The sequence below is a fragment of the Rhinoraja longicauda genome, chromosome 21 (assembly GCF_053455715.1).
Source record: "Rhinoraja longicauda isolate Sanriku21f chromosome 21, sRhiLon1.1, whole genome shotgun sequence".
Classification (NCBI taxonomy): Eukaryota; Metazoa; Chordata; class Chondrichthyes; order Rajiformes; family Arhynchobatidae; genus Rhinoraja; species Rhinoraja longicauda.
Window position 1 is genome coordinate 25,837,486 of NC_135973.1, and position 21,666 is coordinate 25,859,151.

Consider the following 21,666-nt stretch of genomic DNA (forward strand, 5'->3'; position numbering starts at 1 on the left):
ATTAATTATATTTATATATTTAGAGAATAAAGTGGATATATATCCCTGATATATTTCCTCCCACATCCCAAAAATCATCGGATTTTAAATGGTTCTTAGCAAAGATACTAGAGGAACAAGTTAGACCGCTCGATCCTAAAAACCGTAGTATGTCATGAGGCCATTTTAGTAGGCAGAAACTTGCAGAAACATTTTAAAAGAAAAATAACAAAGATCTGTGAATTGATAGATGAGATATATTCAGCATTTTAATGGTACATACTGTTCCCCAAAAACACTGATTACACCGCGAGAGGCATAATGGACGGCGGGTTTTGCCTACTAAAATGGCGAACGTTACACTCCTTTGCATACTACACTTCAGTATAAGCGATTTCAACGGAGTGGTCCATCTTGTTCCTCTAGTATCTTTGGTTCTTAGTACCTAGAGAGATAGCATAGAAACAGGCCCTATGGCCCACCGAATCCACAATCACCTGTTCACACTAGTTCAATGGTATCCCACTTATGCATCGACTCTCCACACACCAGAGACCAATTAATCTACAAACCTGCACGTCTTTGGGATGTGGGAGGAAACTGGTACACAAGGAGGAAACCCACACGGGCAGAGGGAGAACATACAAACTCCACACAGACAGCAGTCGACGTCAGGATTCAATCCTCTGGCGTTATAAGCCGTGGCTTTATCAGCTGTGCCACTGGGCCTCCCTTTGTGCCATTGGGCCTCCATTAGGTGTATACTGATTGATACCAACATCTTTAATCACTATGTTCCAAGGATCAAAATGAATTGCAGATTGTCAGCATTTATTATTAACCAAGCAAATATTAGTTATTAAAAGAAAAGATTGCAATATATCAATTATACTGGGAGAAGATAGGGGCAAGAATAAGCAGGATAATTTTGGAGTCAGGGTTGCTGCCAGATGAGATGGCTGATGATAAATGTCCGGTCTCTGTGGTTGGGTTTCTTTGCATTAAGCTCCAGATAACATATCTTAAAGTGGTTCTGGTTAAAATAAATCAGCAGAAACGGCACAGTTTTAGCTGGTTAAACTCCAATAGTAATTCTGCATAATTTTGAGTATCTATTGTCTCTTGGCAACTTACATCTAAGATCTGTGGGACATATCTAGTTTATCCATGGAGAGACAAGCTGTCTGAAGCTTGCAGAACTTGTCTGCAGAACAGACTCAGCTGTCTGAACCGCTGAGATACTCTCACACAACGTGTAGGAAAATAACTGCAGATCCTGGTACAAATTGAAGGTATCACAAAATGCTGGAGTAACTCAGCAGGTCAGGCAGCATCTGGGCAGAGGGAATGGGTGACGTTTCCGGTCGAGACAGATCTGAAGGGTCTCGACCCGAAACATCACCCATTCCCTCTCTCCTAGATGCTGCCTGACCTGCTGAGTTACTCCAGCATTTTGTAATACCTCACACTACGTGTCTTCTTTTGGCAACCAGCATCTGCAATTTCTTGTTTCTAAATTTCTCCTTGTATCGGTTTTCAGTGACAATCTCATCCTGAAACGAGGTCTCTAGATTTAGTCAGCTCTCTTCAGCTTGGAACCTTAACTTCTTCAACTTTTGTACCTTAGTTTATCCATTGATTGATAGTGCACAGCCAAGCAAAAGATTGCATTGTTGCTCGGAGAAGCTTAAAGATGATGTTTTAAAATAACTAACAATGTCACTATAGCCAGCTGCCCCAAACAAATGAAGTGGCCATTTCTGAGAGCTAACCACTGTGTAGTAAGTATTGAGGAATTTGGTCTTCCTTTGTGTAAAAATGATTGGAATATTTATTTGGAAGCAACGTAAAACACTTGTGTAGGTCACCAGCAAATGTTTTTAGCAGGAACAAAAATTCTCCTCTCTGAACTAACAAATTCAGACCGTTACTTGCCCATTATCAAAGTGTTACACTGACGCAGAGGTAGAAGAATAAAAAAAAAAGTAAGATAGACACAAAGAGCTGGAGCAACTCAGCGGATCTGGAGACGAGGAACAGGTGACGTTTCGGGTTGGAACTCTTCTTCTTCAAAAAAAACGAAATATTTTTGATACTATATTATGTTTTGTATGTCACTTTAACTGCCCCTCCCATTCCCACACTGACCTTTCTGTCCTGGACCTCCTCCAATGTCAGAGTGAGGCCCGACACAAATTGGAGGAATGATATCTCATATTTTGCTTGGGCAGCTTACAACCCAGCTGTATGAATATTGATTTCTCTAACTTCAAGTGACCCTTGCTCTCCCTCTCTCCATCCCTCCCCCACCCTCGTTCTCCGACCAGTTTCACTGTCCTGATTAATTTTACTGATTGTATGCGTCCTTGTCATCTTCCCCTCAGCTAACAATTAACCATTCGACATTTCCTTATCATCGTCTGCTTTGATCTGCCGTTTTCACCTTACCCCTCCATATCTCGAGACTTCCTCTCCCCTGACTCGCAGTAAGAAGGGTCTTGATCCTTCTTACCCACTCTTTCTCTCCAGAGATGCTGCCTGTCCCGCTGAGTTACTCCAGCATTTTGTGTTTGTCTTTGGTGTAAACAGGCATCTGCAGATCCTTCCTACACATGGTTTGTATGTATTGTGCCCAGAAAAACGCATCAGGTTTTCAGTGGAAAGGAAGAAGTGTGAATTAAAAAACATATATATAATTGATAAATGTCATGATCTAACTTGCCACAGTATAAGCAAGCCCTGCCTTGAAATCCATCTAACCTTCTGCTGCTTGTGCTCAGATCATTTGATGACCTTTTCCACTGACTTCTGGCTTCAGGCTGTGGCGTGATAACGTCTTCCAATGGCTGCTGTGGCTTGAAATTCTCCAGACTCATCTCCGCTATCTGTAAACAAAGCATTTGCTGAATATCCCTTATGCGCTGCCCCAGCAACAAACAAACTAGGCTCTGAAAATACAGATACACAAAGAAACAAAATCCTCATCTGTTTATTCAGTGGAGTCATTTTTTGAAACCGGAGCTTATCAAATCCACTATCTTCACTAAAATACATTCAACAAAACTATCAGACTTGGCCATCGCCTGCCAAATGGCGAGAAAGAGCTCAGCAGAAATGTGACATTTTTAAAGCAGTTACATCGGGAGATATTGGGAGAGCAGTGTCACCATTAGAAATTTTATGGCATAAAGCATGTAGCTGTCAGTGGTAACTTTCTGTGAAACACATTGACAAAGATGATACCAAACTGAGAAATGCTGGGGTCATCCAAGTTATTGTAAGTCGCCAATCACAGTTTAGTTTTAGAGATACAACATGGAAACAGGCCCTTCTGGTCGACCGAGTCTGCGCCGACCAGCGATCCCCGCACACTAACTCTATCCTACACACACTAGGGACAATTCACAATTTTACTGAAGCCAATTAGCCTACAAATCTGTACATCTTTGGAGCGTGGGAGGAAACCGGAGCACCTGGAGAAAACCAACATGGCCCAGGGAGAACGTACAAACTCCGTACAGACAACAATTCTGGTGGAGAAGGTTTTCCAGCCACTCAATGCTTCCATTTTTTCAGGAACCAACACGTTCTCCTCGATGACCATTGGCACAGGGCCACCTCAAGGCTGTGTGCTCAGTCCCCTGCTCTATGTTAAGGTTGGTTAAGGTTTAGGTTGTAACAGCACTTTATGGCCAGCTTTAGTTGGGACAATGAAATGGCACCAAAACCTGGTGACTCTTGCAATATAGACTCAGTGAGCTGTTTCAATGCATTGTGTACTTAACTGGGGATTGTAATAATGGAAAGCAATAATCTTACTAATCTGTAAGTAAAAAAATAATCTCACCTAACCTTGGGTACACGTGCTAATAGAGGAATCATTGAGGTCTATTACCGTCACTTGTATGGAGTTACAATACAAAACTTTCTTTTGCATGCTATCCAAACAGATCTCTACTCAGACTGTGTGACCAAACACAGCTCCAACACCATGTTTAAATTCGATTACGAGACCACCATTGTTGGATGAAGAATAGGTAACGATAAGTCAGAGTACAGGAGGGAAATTGAATGGTGCCACAACAACTTTGCTCTCAAATGTAGCACGACAAAGGAGCTGATTGTTAAGGAAGGGAAAGCTGAAGATCCATGAATCTGTGTTCATCAACGGAGTGAGTCAACATCTTTACGTTCCTGGGCGTGCATATCTTTGAAATCTGTCCCGGGCCCAGGACATTGATGCAATCACAAGGAAAGTTCATCAATACGACCACTTTCTCAGAAGATTAAGGAGATTTGGCATGCCACTGAATACTCTATATCAAATCTTTACAGGTGTATTGTGGAGAGCATACTGACTCGTTGCATCATGGCCTGTTTCGGAATTTGAATTCCCAAGAATGAAGGAGGCTGCAGAATGTGGTGAACGTTGTCCAGTCCATCACATGTATTGACCTCCATACCTTCAAGAGGATCTACAGGAGGTACCGTCTCAAAAAGGCAGCTGATATCAAAGACGTACACCACCCTGTCCATGCTCTCATCTCACTGCTACCATTAGGAGCAAGGTACAGGAAGGACCCTGAGAATCATTGGAATCTTGAACTACACTGCCCAATCATAACCACAGCCCTACCTCAGCAGCAAACTCCTATGGAATTAGTAGAGGTTGCACTATGTACCTTCATTTGCAATATTATGAATTAGATACCTAGTATTACTGATAATTTATTGTATTGTATTTATTGTATTTTTATGTATTTATCTGTTGTGTTATGGTTCCTGTAAGGCTGCATCAAATAAAAGCTTGGAAGGTTCTGAAGAAGGGTCTCGACCCAAAACGTCACCCATTCCTTCTCTCCAGATATGCTGCCTGTCCCGCTGAGTTACTCAAGCATTTTGTGTCTACCTTCGATTTAAACCAGCATCTGCAGTTCTTTCCCGCTCATATAAAAGTTTCATTGTTATGCTTCTGGTACATATAACAATTAAACACTCAATACGGAACTACAAATCTACCACTGAGCTCCAAGTAGCCCAATCTAGCTCATTGCTTTTAAGCCAAGTAAAATCTATTATCGAGTTTGTCGGATTATACGTGGGGAACAACTGAGACCCTATTGATTTTGATCAAAATTGTTGGGCCACAATTCAGGAGGTAAAGAGGAAACTAAATTTATTTCCCCAAATTATCTTGGTGTAATCTAATGTTTTAATTACCAACAGTTATTCTAAAGTTTCATTTAATTTTCAGCGATTCACTTCCATTTTAATCATATTTAATTGTATGAAGGACAGGGATATTTAAAGGCTATACCCACACCTCGTTGACATTCAGCAAAGTTGGCAGTATTGATATGAACGCTTATAGAAGCATTTTCAGAGCTAGTCAATACAAACTTGGAGGTCCTGTTTTTGAAAAGATCAGTCAAAATGTAGAAACATGGAACTGCAGATGCTGGTCAATACGCAAAAGGACACAAAGTGCTGGAGTAATTCAGCAGGTCATGTCAGGCAGAGACTGAAGAAGGGTCTCGACCTGAAACGTCACCTATCCATGTTGTCCAGAGATGCTGCCTGACCTGCTGATTTAGTCCAGCACACTGTGTTCTTCTTTAAAAAGACCATACTGCTGATGTTGGATGCTTTGGAGCAGTATTTAACATGGCCTTTGCATCTGGAGTGGGTAAATACTGACAAAGGGAGACAATTTTAACAGTGGACGTGTTACAGCGGAACAGTAAACCAGTGGCCAGGTGTCAAGGGTTATGGGGAGAAGGCAGGAGAATGAGGTTAGAAGGGATAGATAGATCAGCCACGATTGAATGGCAGAGTAGACGAGTTGTGCCGAACGAACTAATTCTACTCCTATCACTTATGACCTTATAATGCAAGTCCAGTCAGCTTTGGATTACTGCGTTTTTGACTTTGGTACACTGAATGAACATATCCTTCACTGGAAAAATATAAATTCTGTAATATGAAGACATACCAGGCTAAGTAAGGCAAGCTCCCAAGTTCTTTACTTAATGATTTATGAACTTACCTTCACAGGTCCCTGGTTAATGAAATATTGAGCTAACTCCAAAGCTCCTTCAGCATCTTCTGATGGATCATGGCCACTCATTTCCTTTGACTGAATTTCCCTTCTGTTTGGGGAAAAAATATCTACTGTAAGATGGATTTCCCCGCAAAAATAAAATACATGCACTATGTTTGTTTAGAACGCAAACTATATTTTCCAGTGCAGAGAACTCTTAAAGTTTGAAGGAACAAGTTCATTGGAAAAAAATATTCTACCCCCATGTTACACTTCTTTTAAAAAGGTGAATTAAAAGTGAACGAACAAGGAACAGCTGCTGTTTTACAAAAAATAGCTCAGTGGGTCAGGCAGCATTAGATGCTACCTGACCCGCTGAGTTACTCCAGCACTTTCACTGTTTTGTTATTGTCACGTATGCACAGCGCAGTGAAACTCTTTTGCATAATCGCAAATGCATAGTCGCCACAATTTTGGCACTATTCAAATACAAAGAAAAAAAAAGAAAACACAGTCTAAAGTCCAGTCCACATGTTGGAAGTCCTGGAGCGCAGCCGATCCAGATGGGCCTAGGTAAGCCCCACCCGTTATCCCTCTCCTCTGCCGACCGCCTGTGTGTCCTGGGGCCGACCTTGAAGGGGCTGGAGGTAACACCATGGTGCTCCTCCTACTCGCCCACTCCTTGCGTCAATCGCTGCCAGCAGCTCCCTCCTCGACTCTCCGTTCTTCGGGTCTCCCAAGCTTCCCCACACGTGGCTGTTGGGTCTTGGTTCTCGTCGGCCGCTGGGTCTTGGTTGTCATTGGTCGCTAGGCCTGTCCTTGTCCCTGATTCTCGATCACTTTGCCACCCTTTGTCTTTGTTCTCAGTGGTCATTTAGCCGCCGAGCTTGTCCTCGTCCTCGGCGGTCACTTCGGCCGAGAAGGACACTTTGTGTCCTTTTGAATTAAAATGTGTTGGCCTATTAATAGATGTAATATCCATTAGTGCAGAGAATTTGTCTGCTCGGCAGCAGAGTCCCAAGGGAGTTTAAATGCATCTCCTTGCACTGTGCTCTTCTAGTTGTCAATGGTAATATTCCATTCCCCTTTGATTTTCCTCAGTTGCCGGTCATTAAAAATTAATCAAGTACTGCATGGAGCTGCTAAGGGAAGGTCATCTCTAAATAATGTGATTGAATTTTTGAGAGGCAACATGGGCAATCAATGACGGCAATGTATTTGAAGCAGTCTACAAGGATTTCAGCAAGCTGTTTTGACAAAACTCTGCCTGGCAGAATGATCAGATAAGCAAAAGGCCTTGGGATCCTGGAGAAAATAGTAAAGTTAATCCAGAATCATATGAGTGGTGCACAAGGTAAAGGTCATGTGGTATTTTTAGTAGATTGAAAACCGCTTGCAATGTGATACCACATGATCAGTATACAAGCAATTTACATATGAATATGGGCAAAAAGTTGCAGATCATACAAAAATTGACCACCTGGCTGATAGAGAGGAAAAATATTTTAGAGACGAGGTAGGTGGAAAAGTTGGAAAAGAAATTCAGTCTAGGAAAGTCTCAGATAATGCATATGGGAATGTTAAACAAGACAAGGGACAACATGGTAAATGGTAGGAAACAGGGAGACCTTGGAACAAATGTTCACAGGTTGCCGAGATAACAAGTTTGTTTATAACATGGTTAGGGCACTGTATGGTAACTATCCTTTATGGGGAGGAGGAGATGGCAGGAGAATGGGGTTAGGAGGGGGAGATCGATCAACCATGATTGAATGGCGGAGTAAACCTGATGGGCGGAATGACAATTCTGCTCCCATCACTTATAAGGAAAAGCATTGAATAGAGCAGGTAGGCCACACTAAAATGGGTTAAAACCCAGGTTTGGCTAGGGCTGGAGTATATGTACAATTTTGATTATCACATTATATGGAGGATATAATAGTGCTGGAGGGAGCATTCATGATATTGTTTAAGTTTAATTATGAGGCAAGATTACTTCAGAATTTATTAAAGAATAAAGGTAACTAATGGAGGATGTTAATGAGGTAACATTTTGAGTAATAAATAAAATGGAACAAAAAAAACATTTCCCTTGGCAGACAGGCTAATAATTAGCCTGAAGCCAGTCTGAAGAAGGATCTCGACCCGAAACGTCGCCCATTCCTTCTATCCAAAGATGCTGCCTGTCCCGCTGAGTTACTCCAGCATTTTGTGTCTATCTTCATTCTAATATTTAGGGGATGTCGATTAATATAAGATTAGGTTAAGAGTTGAGGAATAATTTTCCCAAGAGAATGGTGGGAGTTAGGAATTCACTGGCTGAAAGGATAGAGACAGAAAGATTCACATTTAGAAAGTACTTGGATCAGCAGTCATGGGAGGCATAACCTACACGGTTACATTGAGTCATACAGCACGGAAACAGGCCCTTCGGCCCAACTTGCTATGCAGACCAAGATGCCCCATCTATGCTCGTACCATCTGCCCGTGTTTGGCCCAAATCCCTCTAACCTTTCGTATCCATGCACCTGTCCAAATGTTTCTTCAATGTTGTTATGGAAGTAACTGCAGATGCTGGTACAAATCGAAGGTATCACAAAATGCTGGAGTCAGGCAGCATCTCAGGAGAGAAGGAATGGGTGATGTTTCGGGCCGAGACCCTTCTTCAGACAATGTTGTTATAATGCCTGGCTCAACTACCTCCTCTGGCAGTTCGTTCCATATACCCACCACCCTCTGTATGAAAAAGGTTGCTCCACAGGTTCCTATTAAATCATTACCCTCTCACTTCTGGAAGGGAAGTCGGATATTCTTTTCTAGGATTTGAGGAGGGGGGAGGGTCGAGGGGAAGGATCAAGGAGGTTGGAATTGGTTTAAAAACAATATGGGAACAGTTGTATATTATATCTGTATGGAGAGAGGGCAGCCCCAATCCTCTGTATAAGTACCTATATAATATGATATAATGTAATATAATAGAATATAATGATCAGGTACTTCAAACATGGCAAAGACAAAATCAACAATAATATCTATAAAGTCTTCAATTAAAAAGATCCAATGAACATAAATTAGAAATCATGATTTAAAATATGCTTTTTGTTTTAAAATGATTTTGTATTTACTATGCCTTCCATCACAATCACGATATGCGACCCACTTAGCTTTTAAAGTGAATTTAATGACCTTACCCCAGTATATTTTTTACTAAATCCTTCAATTTAAACTTTCGACCCGATTCTCCGACAAAAAGGAGTGATGTGTCAAGTACATTTGGATGAATCATCTATAAGAGAAATTAATTACACTTATTACTTGAATTAGCATGCAAAATATAAGAAACTCAAGTTACCGCTTAAGATTGCATGGATTGTGAATTGAACGTGAATGCTACATAATGAACACTATTTTTTGTAAAAACACGACATGGAAAAAATTTCAACAGAAGCAAGGAAACACAGTAAAAAGAAATCAATTGTTTCTTGATGTGTACTTCAGCTTATCAATACAACTGTAAAGAAGGTTAAATCATAACCTGTTGCCAGGACATGAAGGTCTGAGCTACAGGGAGAGGTTGACAGGCTGGGACTCTATTCCTTGGAGCGCAGGAGGATGAGGGGTGATCTTATAGAGGTGTATAAAATCATGATAAGAATAGATTGCGTAGATGCAGAGGTTATTGCCCAGAGTAGGGGAATTGAGAACAGAGGATTAAGGTGAAGGGCAAAATATTTAATGGGAATCTGAAGGGTAACCTTTTCACACAAAGGGTGGTGGGTGTACGGAACTAGCTGCCGGAACACGTACATGGATAGACAGGTACATGGATAGGACAGGTTTCGAGGGATATGGGCCAAACATAGGCAGGTGGGTTTAGTGTCGTTGGTATGGTAACATACATGTCAGTCGGTATGGGCAAGTTGGGCCGAAGGGCCTGTTTCCACACTGTATGTCTCTATGACTAATGGAAGGTAGAAACAGGGACCTGCAGATGCTGATTTACAAAGAAAGACACAAAGTGCTGCAGTAACTCATTGGGTCTAGCAACATCCCTGGAGGACATGGATAGGTAACGTTTCGGGTCGGGACACGTCTTCAGATTTAAGTAATAGAATAAGTATCGCTGGGCAACGAGCACCAGCATCAATCAGTCAAGGATAAGGTGTTGTATACATCGAAGGTATCACAAAATGCTGGAGTAACTCAGCAGGTCAGGCAGCATCTCTGGAGAGACGGAATGGGTGACGTTTCGGGATGAGACCCTTCTTCAGACTGAAGGTGCTGTATACATGCTTCTAATGGGAAATTGATAAACATTAATGTTCACAGAAAACATTGTGCCGATTCATGTAACATAGAAGGGAACTGTTTAGTGTAGAAATACAGCGTGGAAACAGGCCCTTCAGCCCATCGACTCTCGACTAACTCGCTGACTAACGATCACTCGTACGCCAGATCTATCTTACACGCTAGAGACAATTTATAGAAGACAATTAACCTACAAACCTGCACGTCTTTGGAATATGGGAGGAAAGCGGAGCACCGTGAGAAAATCCATGTTGTCACAGGGAGAATGCACAAACTCCGTATAGACGGCACCCATAGTCAGGATCGAACCTGGGTCTTTTGCGCCATAAGGCAGCAACGCTACCACTGCGCCACTGTGCTGCCCTGCGTTCTAAATATGTTGGAACAATTACTGAGGGAGTAGCATGTTGTGCTGACAAGGCAGTTAACTCAAAAGCAAAGAAGTGCAGGTATGTAGGTTAATTGGCTGGGTAAATGTAAAAATTGTCCCTAGTGGGTGTAGGATAGTGTTAATGTACGGGGATCGCTGGGCGGCACGGACTTGGTGGGCCGAAAAGGCCTGTTTCCGGCTGTATATATATGATATGAGATGATGATAAGTGATGAAAAGATTGGATGAGAGTTTTCTGCCTTACTTCGTGCAAATCTGAACGATACTTAAAGCGGCTTATACCTATCTTGGCTCAGTATAGCAGATGGGCTTCTGGGATAAGGGGGTGTTCACTGAGAAAAATGTGGGTAAACATTGTCGGTAATCACTCTAATTTAGAAGAACGAGACGAGAAAGATGCCTGACCCGCTGAATTACTCCAGCACTTTGTGTCTATCTTCGGTACAAACCAGCATCTGCAGTTCCTTTCTACTGTAGTGGCCTGGCGGAGGCCAGAGAAAAGGCAAGACGCCAGGCAGTGTTTAGTAAGATTCTTTTATTAGGCTGTGAGCTCCTGCCCACAGCGTAGTTCTCCTAGGGATAAGATACGCCTTCCCTTGGTCTGGCTTTTAACCCCTTTCGCCTGTCCGTCACGTAACGAGGGGGCTGACCCAAGGAGTGGCCTGATCCGCCACAGGACCCCCCCCCCCCCCCAAGAACCGGAGGTACAAAACGGACAGGAGGGCGCACGAGGCGACCAGCCCGGGTGCGCACCATGACCGGCGCAGGGACCGGCGACTGACCGACAGGTGGAGGGGTCGTAGCAGACACTGGAGGGGGTAGCTTGGACGGGGGGCGACCGCGCGGGCGGGGCTGTGCAACCGGCACCGGCCGATCAATGTCCACGTGTGCCGGCTTCAGCCGTGCGACCGAAACAGTCTCTCTGCGACCCCCCATGTCCAGAACGAATGTGGCCGAGCCGTGTTGCAGGACCCGGAAGGGGCCCTCGTACGGCCGCTGGAGAAGTGATCGGTGTGCGTCCCTGCACAGGAACACAAACTGGCAGTCCTCCAGAGCGGCAGGGACGTGTGGCTGGAATGTCCCATGACGTGACGTGGGCACAGGTGCCAGCCTGCCCACCGTCTGCCGAAGACGTTGCAGGGCGTCAGAAGGCTGCTCCACTCGACCCTGCGCTGGTGGGATGAACTCCCCGGGAACCGTCAAGGGGGCCCCGTACACCAACTCGGCGGAGGAGGAGGCCAAGTCCTCCTTGGGTGCGGTGCGGATCCCCAGCAAAACCCACGGCAGGGCGTCCACCCAGTCTGGGCCCGTGAGCCGAGCCTTCAGGGCAGCTTTCAGCTGGCGGTGAAAGCGTTCCACCAACCCGTTCGACTGTGGATGGTACGCCGTAGTGTGGTGTAGGCTGACACCCAAGAGTCTTGCCATGGCCGACCACAGTTCCGAAGTGAACTGTGGCCCCCGGTCGGATGTAATGTCCAGTGGCACCCTGAACCGGGCGATCCAGTGCGCCGCCAAGGCCCGCGCGCAGGTGGCCGTCGAGGTGTCTGCCAGCGGAATGGCCTCCGGCCACCGCGTGAAGCGATCTACCACAGTGAAGAGGTGGGTCATGCCCCGGGACGGCGGCAGCGGCCCCACGATGTCCACATGAATGTGGTCGAAGCGCTGCCGAGGGACACGAAACTCTTGCAGAGGCGCACGCACGTGTCGCTGGATTTTTGAAGTTTGGCACGGGATGCAGGTGCGTGCCCAGTGTGCGACCTGCTTACGCAGCCCGTGCCACATGAAACGGGAGGATACAAGGGCCACCGTCGCCCGAATGGAGGGGTGAGACAGCCCGTGGAGCACCTCGAATACCCTGCGACGCCAGACGACAGGGACGATGGGCCGCGGCAGGCCAGTGGAGGTGTCGCACAACAGTGTTGTATCCCCGGGGCCACAGACAATATCCTCCAGCTGCAGGCCGGACACGGCTGTACGATAGGCGGCCATCTCCTCGTCCCCCAGCTGTCCGGCTGCTAGGGCGGAATAGTCGATCCCCCCGGCCATTTGTAGGACGGCGTGGATCGCGGGTCTAGACAGGGCGTCGGCCACCCTGTTGTTTTTTCCTTCCACGAACCGAATTGAGGTGGGTGCAGTGCTCCTGCTTCGAGCGGCTGGCCACGAGTACGTCGTCCAAGTACACAAAGACGAATTCCAGGCCACGGCACACACAGTCCATAAGCCGTTGGAAGGCCTGTGCGGCGTTCTTCAACCCGAACGGCATCCGTAGGAACTCGAATAGGCCGAACGGGGTGATGATGGCAGTCTTGGGGATGTCATCGGGGTGGACCGGGATTTGATTATATCCACGCACAAGGTCCACCTTGGAGAACACGGATGCTCCGGCCAGGTGGGCATTAAAGTCCTGGATGTGCGGAACCGGGTACCTGTCGGGAACGGTCGCGTCATTTAAGCGCCGATAGTCCCCGCACGGTCGCCAACCCCCGTCCGCCTTGGGGACCAAGTGGAGTGGTGACGCCCACGGGCTATCGGAAGGGCGCACGATGCCCATTGACTCCATCTGACGAAACTCCTCTCGAGCTAGACGGAGCTTGTCTGGAGCGAGACGCCGTGCTCGGGCGTGCACGGGTGGCCCGGTGGTGGGGATGTGATGTTGCACCCCGTGCTTGGGAGCGGAGGAGAAGTGGGTTTCCACAATGTCCGGGAAGTCCGCCAGGATGCGCGCGTACGTCGCATCCACGGACGACAGGTGTCCGACGTTGGGGGAGACCGGCCTCAGCGTGCTGGAGTGCACCAGGCGCTGCCGCCTGACATCCACGAGCATGGAATGCGCCCGCAGGAAGTCGGCGCCCAGCAGCGGCTGGGAAACAGCAGCAATGATGAACCGCCACGTGAACCAGCTGTCGCCGAAGTTAAGGGCGAGCTGGCAGACCCCGTAAGTGTTGATGGGGCTACCGTTCGCCGCAGTGAGGAGGGGGCCGCGTTTGCCCGTATGGATATCGGCGGTGGAAGGAGGTAGGACGCTCACCTCTGCTCCAGTGTCGACGAGGAACCGACCCCCGGTGCGGCGATCCCGGGCGAACACACGATGGATCTGGCCGGCCGCCGAAGGGATCACTGACGGCCGGCCCTCGCGTTTCCCGGAAAGGCACAGGGTAGGCGACATTGCTTGGCGTTCGGTCCCCAACGACGGTGATAATAGCACCAGCCGCTTTTGCTGGTGTCCGGTGGTGGTGCAGACTGGGATGCCCACCAGCGACCTCCGGTGGTCTCCAGCGGTATTGGAGGTGGTGCTGCTTGGGCCGACCACCAGCGACCTCTGGTGGCGTCTGGCTGAATTGTCGGCGGGCCGTGCGAGAAGGGCGTGCCGGCACCGGGGTGCCCGATGGCGGCCGGATTTCGCGCGGGGGTCGCCCTGAAACGGGGTCGACGGCGGCCCCAGCTTGCTGTTGGCCTTCCGATGCCGCGGAAAAGACGGCTAGGGCTGCCAGGTCCTCCCGACAGGACATCCAGATTTGATCAGCGCGCTCGCCCAGCCGCTGCGTGTCGGTGAAGGGATCCTCAGCGAGCTGAGAACGGAGGTCAACCGGGAGCTGCCGCAGGTAGGCCTGCTTGAATAAAAAACAGGGCGGGTGGTTGCCCATAAGGGCGAGCATGTCCTCCAGGAGGGCCGACGGCCGTCGGTCCCCGAGCCCCCCCTGGCTCATAACGCGAGTTGCCCTCTCGGCGTCGCTGAGGCCGAACCTCCTGATAAGGAGTTCTTTAAGGCCCTTATATTTGTCATCCGCGGGGGGGTCATTAAGGTAAGGCTTTACTCGCCTTGCTGTCGCCTGGTCCAGGGCGCCGACGACATAAAAGTACTTCGTCAAGTCGACGGTTACCCCTCGCACAGCAAACTGTGCCTCTGCCTGCTGAAACCAGACCTCAGGCTCTTCGGTCCACAGGGTCGGGTCACGTCGGGGTCACCAATGTAGTGGCCTGGCGGAGGCCAGAGAAAAGGCAAGACGCCAGGCAGTGTTTAGTAAGATTCTTTTATTAGGCTGTGAGCTCCTGCCCACAGCGTAGTTCTCCTAGGGATAAGATACGCCTTCCCTTGGTCTGGCTTTTAACCCCTTTCGCCTGTCCGTCACGTAACGAGGGGGCTGACCCAAGGAGTGGCCTGATCCGCCACACTACACACCTTATTTGGAATACTGCGTACAAATCTGATCTCATCTCTTTATTTCTCACGGTACGTCTTTGAAATTTGTCTTATATACATGGGAATTGTGTGCAGACAATTACAAAATTTTTTGCAGTACTTACTTGGAGTGCTTTCAAATCATTGTTTAGGGAGTGGCCCACGAGGACAGCATTACGGGGCAAGATCTTCTTAACCCTGGCCTGAACATCCTTCAGTTTCGTTTTCACAGGTGCAAGCATTTTCCACGTAATGCCAGAGAACCTGAATTACAATTTGTGACATTGCTTAACTCCACCAACATCATGGAATTTTCAATAATTACAACAGTATAAAAGCAAAAGCTTAAAAATTTAATTTTTGCAAAGAATTTAGACAAAATATTTTGTGCAGTCAAGGCAATTATCATGATTATGCACACCAGCCTTTTAACTATCTTACAATTCTCCTCAAGAAAATAGTTTAGAGATAAACAGGCCGTTTCGGCCCACCAAGTCCACGCCAACCAGCGATCAATGCACACCAACACTATCCTACACACACTAGGGACAATTTACAATTTTATCAAGCCAATTAGCTTACAAACCCGTACTCTTGGAAACCCGAGTTCCTGGAAAAAACCCTGCAGATCACTTGGAGAACGTACAAACTCCATACAGTCAGGGTCGAACCTGGGTCTCTGGTGCTGTAAGGCAGCAACTCTACCGCTGCGTCACATATGCCACCCGGTACAATGAGATAGTAAAGATGATAAAGTAGATACATTTAGATAATGCAGAGATTAATTAACCGAGGATAATCCACACTTCCATGTTTAGAGGCATTGGCCAAGGTGATCCCTCAGTGGTTATCTTAAAGATATATTTGAATACTCTTCCAGCTTTTTCTCCTCCACTACAATCAGACTGAAGAAGAGTTCTGACCCAAAGCATTGCCTGTCCATCTTCTCTAGAGATGCTGTCTGACTCGCTGAGTTATACCAGCACTTTGTGTCTTTAAAAAAAAAAAACAATATGGGGATGGGCAGCAGGTAAAACTTAGATGCGATTAACTTTGGTTTTATATATGCATACAACAGCAAGAATTAAAGAATACATTATTCCAATTTCATGCTGTTAAAAAAAATAACTTAACAAAATAGGAAACTTTCAGATTGATTTGTTTAATATTAAATCACTCAGATTAATAAGGTCATATAGAATCTAAGAACAACTTTAGGTTACATTGAGGTGGCTTTATGTGATTTAATTTATGTTACATATCAAACTCCAATAACATCCTGTCCCACAGGCTCTGTCCCTGTTAATCTGTGGTCCATTAATATTCTAGTTGTACATTAAAACATCAGATCACACAGGCTAACTATTGCACAACCACTGATTTGTTTCAGTTCCATAAAGCGCAATAGATAGCAATGCTACAGACATAGGAGCTGAATTAGGCCATTTGGCCATCGACTCTGCCATTCGATCAAGGCAGATCTATTTTTTCCTGCCAGCCCCATTTTCCTGCTTCTCCCCGTAGCACCTTGACGCCCTTACTAATTAAGAACCTATCAATCTTTAAAATCTCTGACTTTTTAAATCTCCTCTTTAAAAAATATCCATTGGCCCCCACAGCTGTCAGTGGCAATTAATTCCAGATGCACCATCCTCTGGCGAAGGAAATTCCTCCTCATCTCCATTCTTGGTACAACCCTTTATTCTGAGGCTGTGCCCTCTCTGTTCTAGGCTCTCCCATTACTGGAAACATCCTTTTCATGTCTGCTCTTTCTAGGCCTTTCGATATCCAGTAGGTTTTAATGTAACCCCCTCTCATCCTTCTAACCAGTAACTTTTTTATCACAGATATTTGGCTTACTGGTCTAGAGTTCCAAGGTTTTGCTTTGCAGCCCTTCTTAAATAGAGGCACAACATTACCACCCTCCAGTCTTCTGGCACCTCACCCGTGTCTTATGATGATTCATGTAAATCAGTCATGCCTCCTGGTCGACGTTTCAGGTCGATCAAATCCCGAACAAACAGACTTAAGAACAGTTTTTACCCCAGGGCCATACGAGAACTGAACACTACTTTCTGCACTAGGTCACACTGTTAAAACTTTTGTATTTAATATATTTGTATTTATTTGTTTTGCATTTATTGCATATATGTTTTTACGCACCGTCAGGATTGCTATTTTTTTAATTTCGTTGTACTCGTTGCAACGACAATAAATGAATATTATTATTATTATTATTGTTCTCTGGCATCCCATAATGTCCTTGGATATACCTGATTGGGGCTGCAAGGTTAGTCTACCTTCATTCCACCCGCAAAGCACTCTGTACTATCCCTTAGTAATGTCTTCTGGGACTACTGCCATGACGCTCTCCTTAGCCAATAAAACAACTCTGATTCCGTGTACAGAAGTTACTGCTGGATGCAATTAATAAAATTTAGGTTACGTAAAATTTAGTTCAGAGATACATTGTGGAAACAGGCTCACCGAGTGCATGCCAACAATCAATCACCCATCACACCAGTTCTATGTCCTACACACTAGGGGCAATTTACAGAAGCCAATTAACCTACAGACCTGTAGGACTTTGGGATATGGGAGGTTGATTAGTAGGACTAGATGTTACAATCCCCAAGATTTGCACTACAATTGACTGGTGTTGTTCTTGGGGGTGACCACTAGGTAATATTGCTAACATTCAGACACATCTTCACCAGAGCACCCGGAGAAAACCCATGCGGTCACAGGGAGAATGTACAACCTCCACACAGAGAGCACCCAGGGCCATGATCAAACCTGGGGTTTCTTGCGCTGTGAGGCAGCAGCTCTACCACTGCATCACCCTCAAACTGGAATTCCACTGCATGCTTTTGTAGCAAGACTTCACAACATTAAATAGGCTGAACAGTGGCAATGATAATATTTAAAGAAAAATATGCATCTGCACGCAATGGGAAAGGGGCTCTTTTGTTTATCCGCTATTATTCTGATTTAATTCTTACTTGGTGAGGTAGTTGAGGATCGGGTTGCCTGGCTTCACCAGCTCATCCATCAAACAGCCTCCTTTTGCATTGACCACAGAGACACGAGTTAATTCTCTTCCATTTTTAGTCAGGCACTGGAATAATCCAAACAGATAAAAGAGTAAAACACCTGAAATACATTAGAACAGTTTTATATAATAAGGGGAATCAAAGTGACTGCAATGATAAAATCATGCGATTTGGCTTCCTATTGGGGTTAAGCAATACAACCTAAACTGCCAGCCTAGGCTTGCTGGCAGGACTTGCATCTTGAGTTTATAGACAAGGAACACAAAATCCAATCCAAAGACTGTTCGAGTAATTGAGACTAACATTTCACTACAGTACTGAGTCAATGATTCCCTATGGAAGATATTTTCGTATAAATTGAGTCACTGACTTTCACATCAGAAGGATAGTAAAAAGAAAATCCCTGGCAAATACTGAAATAAACCAGAGGCTGCCATGGTATACCAGTCAGAATTAATTAACTTCACTTTTTTATCCGGTTACTTTTTTCACTTAAATTTTTGCACCCTTGCTTTACATAATTTTCTTTTACACTCCACAAACTTGTACCAGCTACAACATTTCATGAATATTTGTAAAGCAATGAGGATTGCACTGTTAATGTGATCAGAACTATTTAATGCTATTTAGCTACATTATACATGTTAAATATGAAAAAGGCTGTTTAAAATGCTAAGTATTTTTCAATCATTTCGTATATTCAATAGTAATGAACAGGTCAATGGCAGATGTTATCTTACTGGCTCTCCATTCTGCTCTGGGCCATATGGATAACAGGAACATATTTGTCAGGCTGTTGTTCATCGACCACAGCTCGACATTCAACATAATCATCCCCACCAAACGACATCATCAGCTCCAAGTCTGATGGACAAGTTGGCGGCACGGTAGCGCAGCGGTAGAGTTGCTGCTTTACAGCGAATGCAGCGCCGGAGACTCGGGTTCGATCCTGACTACGGGTGCTGCACTGTAAGGAGTTTGTACGTTCTCCCCGTGACCTGCGTAGGTTTTCTCCGAGATCTTCGGTTTCCTCCCACACTCCAAAGACGTACAGGTATGTAGGTTAATTGGCTGGGTAAATGTAAAAATTGTCCCTAGTGGGTGTAGGATAGTGTTAGTGTACGGGGATCGCTGGGCGGTACGGACTTGGTGGGCCGAAAAGGCCTGTTTCCGGCTGTACATATATGATGATATGATAAGTCCTGGCCCTCTTGTAACTTCTTGTTTTCTTCATTTGCAGACCTCCGGCAATGGGGACCATCAACACAGGAACACCTCACCTCCTGCTCCACTCTCTTTACACCCATGACTGGGTGGCTAAGCACGGCTCCAATCCCATCCATAAATTCACCGATGACGCTACTGTGGTTGGCCGAATCATTGGTTGTGATGAGTCAGTGTCCAGGAGAAACATAAAACACCCGAGTGGTGCCGCAACAAAACAAAATGTCAACAAGGCCAAGGAACTGATTGTTGACTTAAGAAAGGGGAAGATGCCAGTCTTTATTGGTAGGTCGGTGGAGATGGCTAGCAGGTTCAACCTCCTAGTGTTAACATCTCACAAGAGGCTGCACAGTCTGTCACGGGGACATTCCGCCCCTCCATCGAAGGCATCTGCACGAGGCACTGTCTCAAGGTGGCGTCATCCGTCTTCAAGCATCCCCACCGTCTGGCTCATGCTCTGCTCTTCCTGCTGCATTGGGCAGTAGGTAAAGAGGCCTGAAGTCCCACACCACCAGGTTCAGGAACAGCTACTTTCCAACAACTATCGGGTTTTCGAATCAACCCACACAACCCTAATCCTACCTTTTGCACTGCCAAGGATTTTTGTTTCTTATGCTTTTGTTACTAATGTCTTGTTTTCTTGCAGTTTTCTTTTAAAACTTAATGCATAATTTATCTATAATTTATTTTTGTGTGATTGTCCGAGTTTACATGCTCGTGAAACTGCTGCAAGCAAGATCTTTCACTGTATCGGTACCTCACCATACTTGTGTGTGTGACAATCAACTTGAACATTGGTGCGTTCTACCTTGTTGAGGTTGGCTCTTATCAGTCACAAGATGTGGGCATCACTGGCAAGGCCAGTCCCCTACAGTCAGTCTGAAGAAGGTTCTCCACCTGAATCGTCACCTATCCAGGCTCCCCAGAAATGTTGCCTGACCTGCTGAGCTACTCCAGCATTTTGTGTCCTTTTGTGCATTAACCATCATCTGCAGTTCTTTGTTTCTACATTTTGACTGCTCCACTGCAAAATCTTCTTAAGGTATGCCTACTTTGAAGAAGTTCTCCGACAGTTTTGTGAGACCCTCGCTCACTGTTCCACGCTTTGTCCTGCCTCTCCCCTTTTCCAGCTTTGTTCTCCCCTCCTACAATCAGTCTGAAGAAGGGTCTCAACAGGAAACATCAGCTATCTATGTTCTTGAGACATGCTGCTTGACTTGCTGAGTTACCTCAGCACTTTGTGTATCCTTTTTAAGTTATTGATCGTTGTGCATGGAGTTGCAAAGATGACAATGGACAGACTTTACTATGAACAACATGGTAGCATAGCAGTAGAGCTACTGCATTACAGCGCATGGACCAGGATTCGATCCTGACTAGGGAAGCCCATTCAAAACTGAGGTGAGAAGAAACCTTTTCACCCAGAGAGTTGTGAATTTGTGGAATTCTCTGCCAAAGAAGGCAGTGGAGGCCAATTCACTGGATGAATTTAAAAGAGAGTTAGATAAAGCTCTAGGGGCTAATGGAATCAAGGGATATGGGGAGAAGGCAGGCACAGATTACTGATTGTAGATGATCAGCCATGATCACAATGAATGGCGATGCTGACTCCAAGGGTCAAATGGCCTTGTCCTGCACCTATTTTCTGTTTCTATGTTACCGGTGCTGTCAGTATGGAGTTTGTGAGTTTGTACGTTCACCCCATGACATGCGCGGGTTTTCTCCGTGATCTTCGGTTTCCTCCCACACTTCAAAGACGTACAGATTTGTAGGTTAATTGGTTTGGTGTGAATGTAAAAATTGTCCCTCATGTGTGTAGATAGTGTTAATGTTCGGGGTTCACGGACTCGGTGGGCCAAAGGGCCTGTTTCCACGCTATATCTCTAAACTAAAACTAAACTAAACATAAGTTGCAAGTGCAAGTAAAATATGGGGAAATGTAAGCCACATTGCATTTTCATCATTGAATTTTTCTGCAAAGGGATGAGAATATCTGGACTCTCAGCTTGTTACGCAATGGGTCAGTACATATTCAAAACCTGGTCCAAATGATCCCTTTTCCTCTTGCTTCAATTTACAATATCTAATTGACACATTGGCCTTCATCAGTCGAGTATTGAGTATAGAAGTTGGGAGGTCACGTTGCAATTGTATAAGACGTTGGTGAGGCCACGTATGGAGTGTTGTGTTCAGTTTTGGGCACCATGTTGTGGAAGGGATGTTGTCAAGCAAGAAGGGGTGCAGAGAAGATTTACGAGGATGTTGCCAGGACCTGAGAGTCTGAGCAACAGAGAGGTTGAGCAGGCTAGGACCCTGTTCCTTTGAGGGCAGGAGGATGATGGGGTGATCTGTACAAAATCACGAGAGGAATAAATCGGGTAGACGCATAGAGTTGGGGAATCGAGAATCAGACGACATAGGTTTAAAGCGAGAGTGGAAAGATTTAATGGGAACCCGAGGGATAATCTTTTCACACATAGGGAGGTGGGTG

General features: G+C 45.7%; 1 protein-coding gene across 2 annotated transcripts in view; it reads right to left on the reverse strand.

Annotated features, from left to right (window-relative positions):
• Positions 1-21,666, reverse strand: part of rexo5 (RNA exonuclease 5) — a 50,414-nt gene that overhangs the window by 16,433 nt on the left and 12,315 nt on the right. For both annotated transcript variants that reach the window (XM_078417474.1, XM_078417475.1), the window contains exons 8-12: positions 17,901-18,016; positions 15,024-15,162; positions 9,211-9,305; positions 6,026-6,128; positions 2,740-2,864 (exon numbers count right to left, since the gene is read on the reverse strand). In XM_078417474.1, the coding sequence (XP_078273600.1) occupies positions 2,740-2,864; positions 6,026-6,128; positions 9,211-9,305; positions 15,024-15,162; positions 17,901-18,016 (578 nt within the window). The remainder of the gene's footprint in view (positions 1-2,739; positions 2,865-6,025; positions 6,129-9,210; positions 9,306-15,023; positions 15,163-17,900; positions 18,017-21,666) is intronic.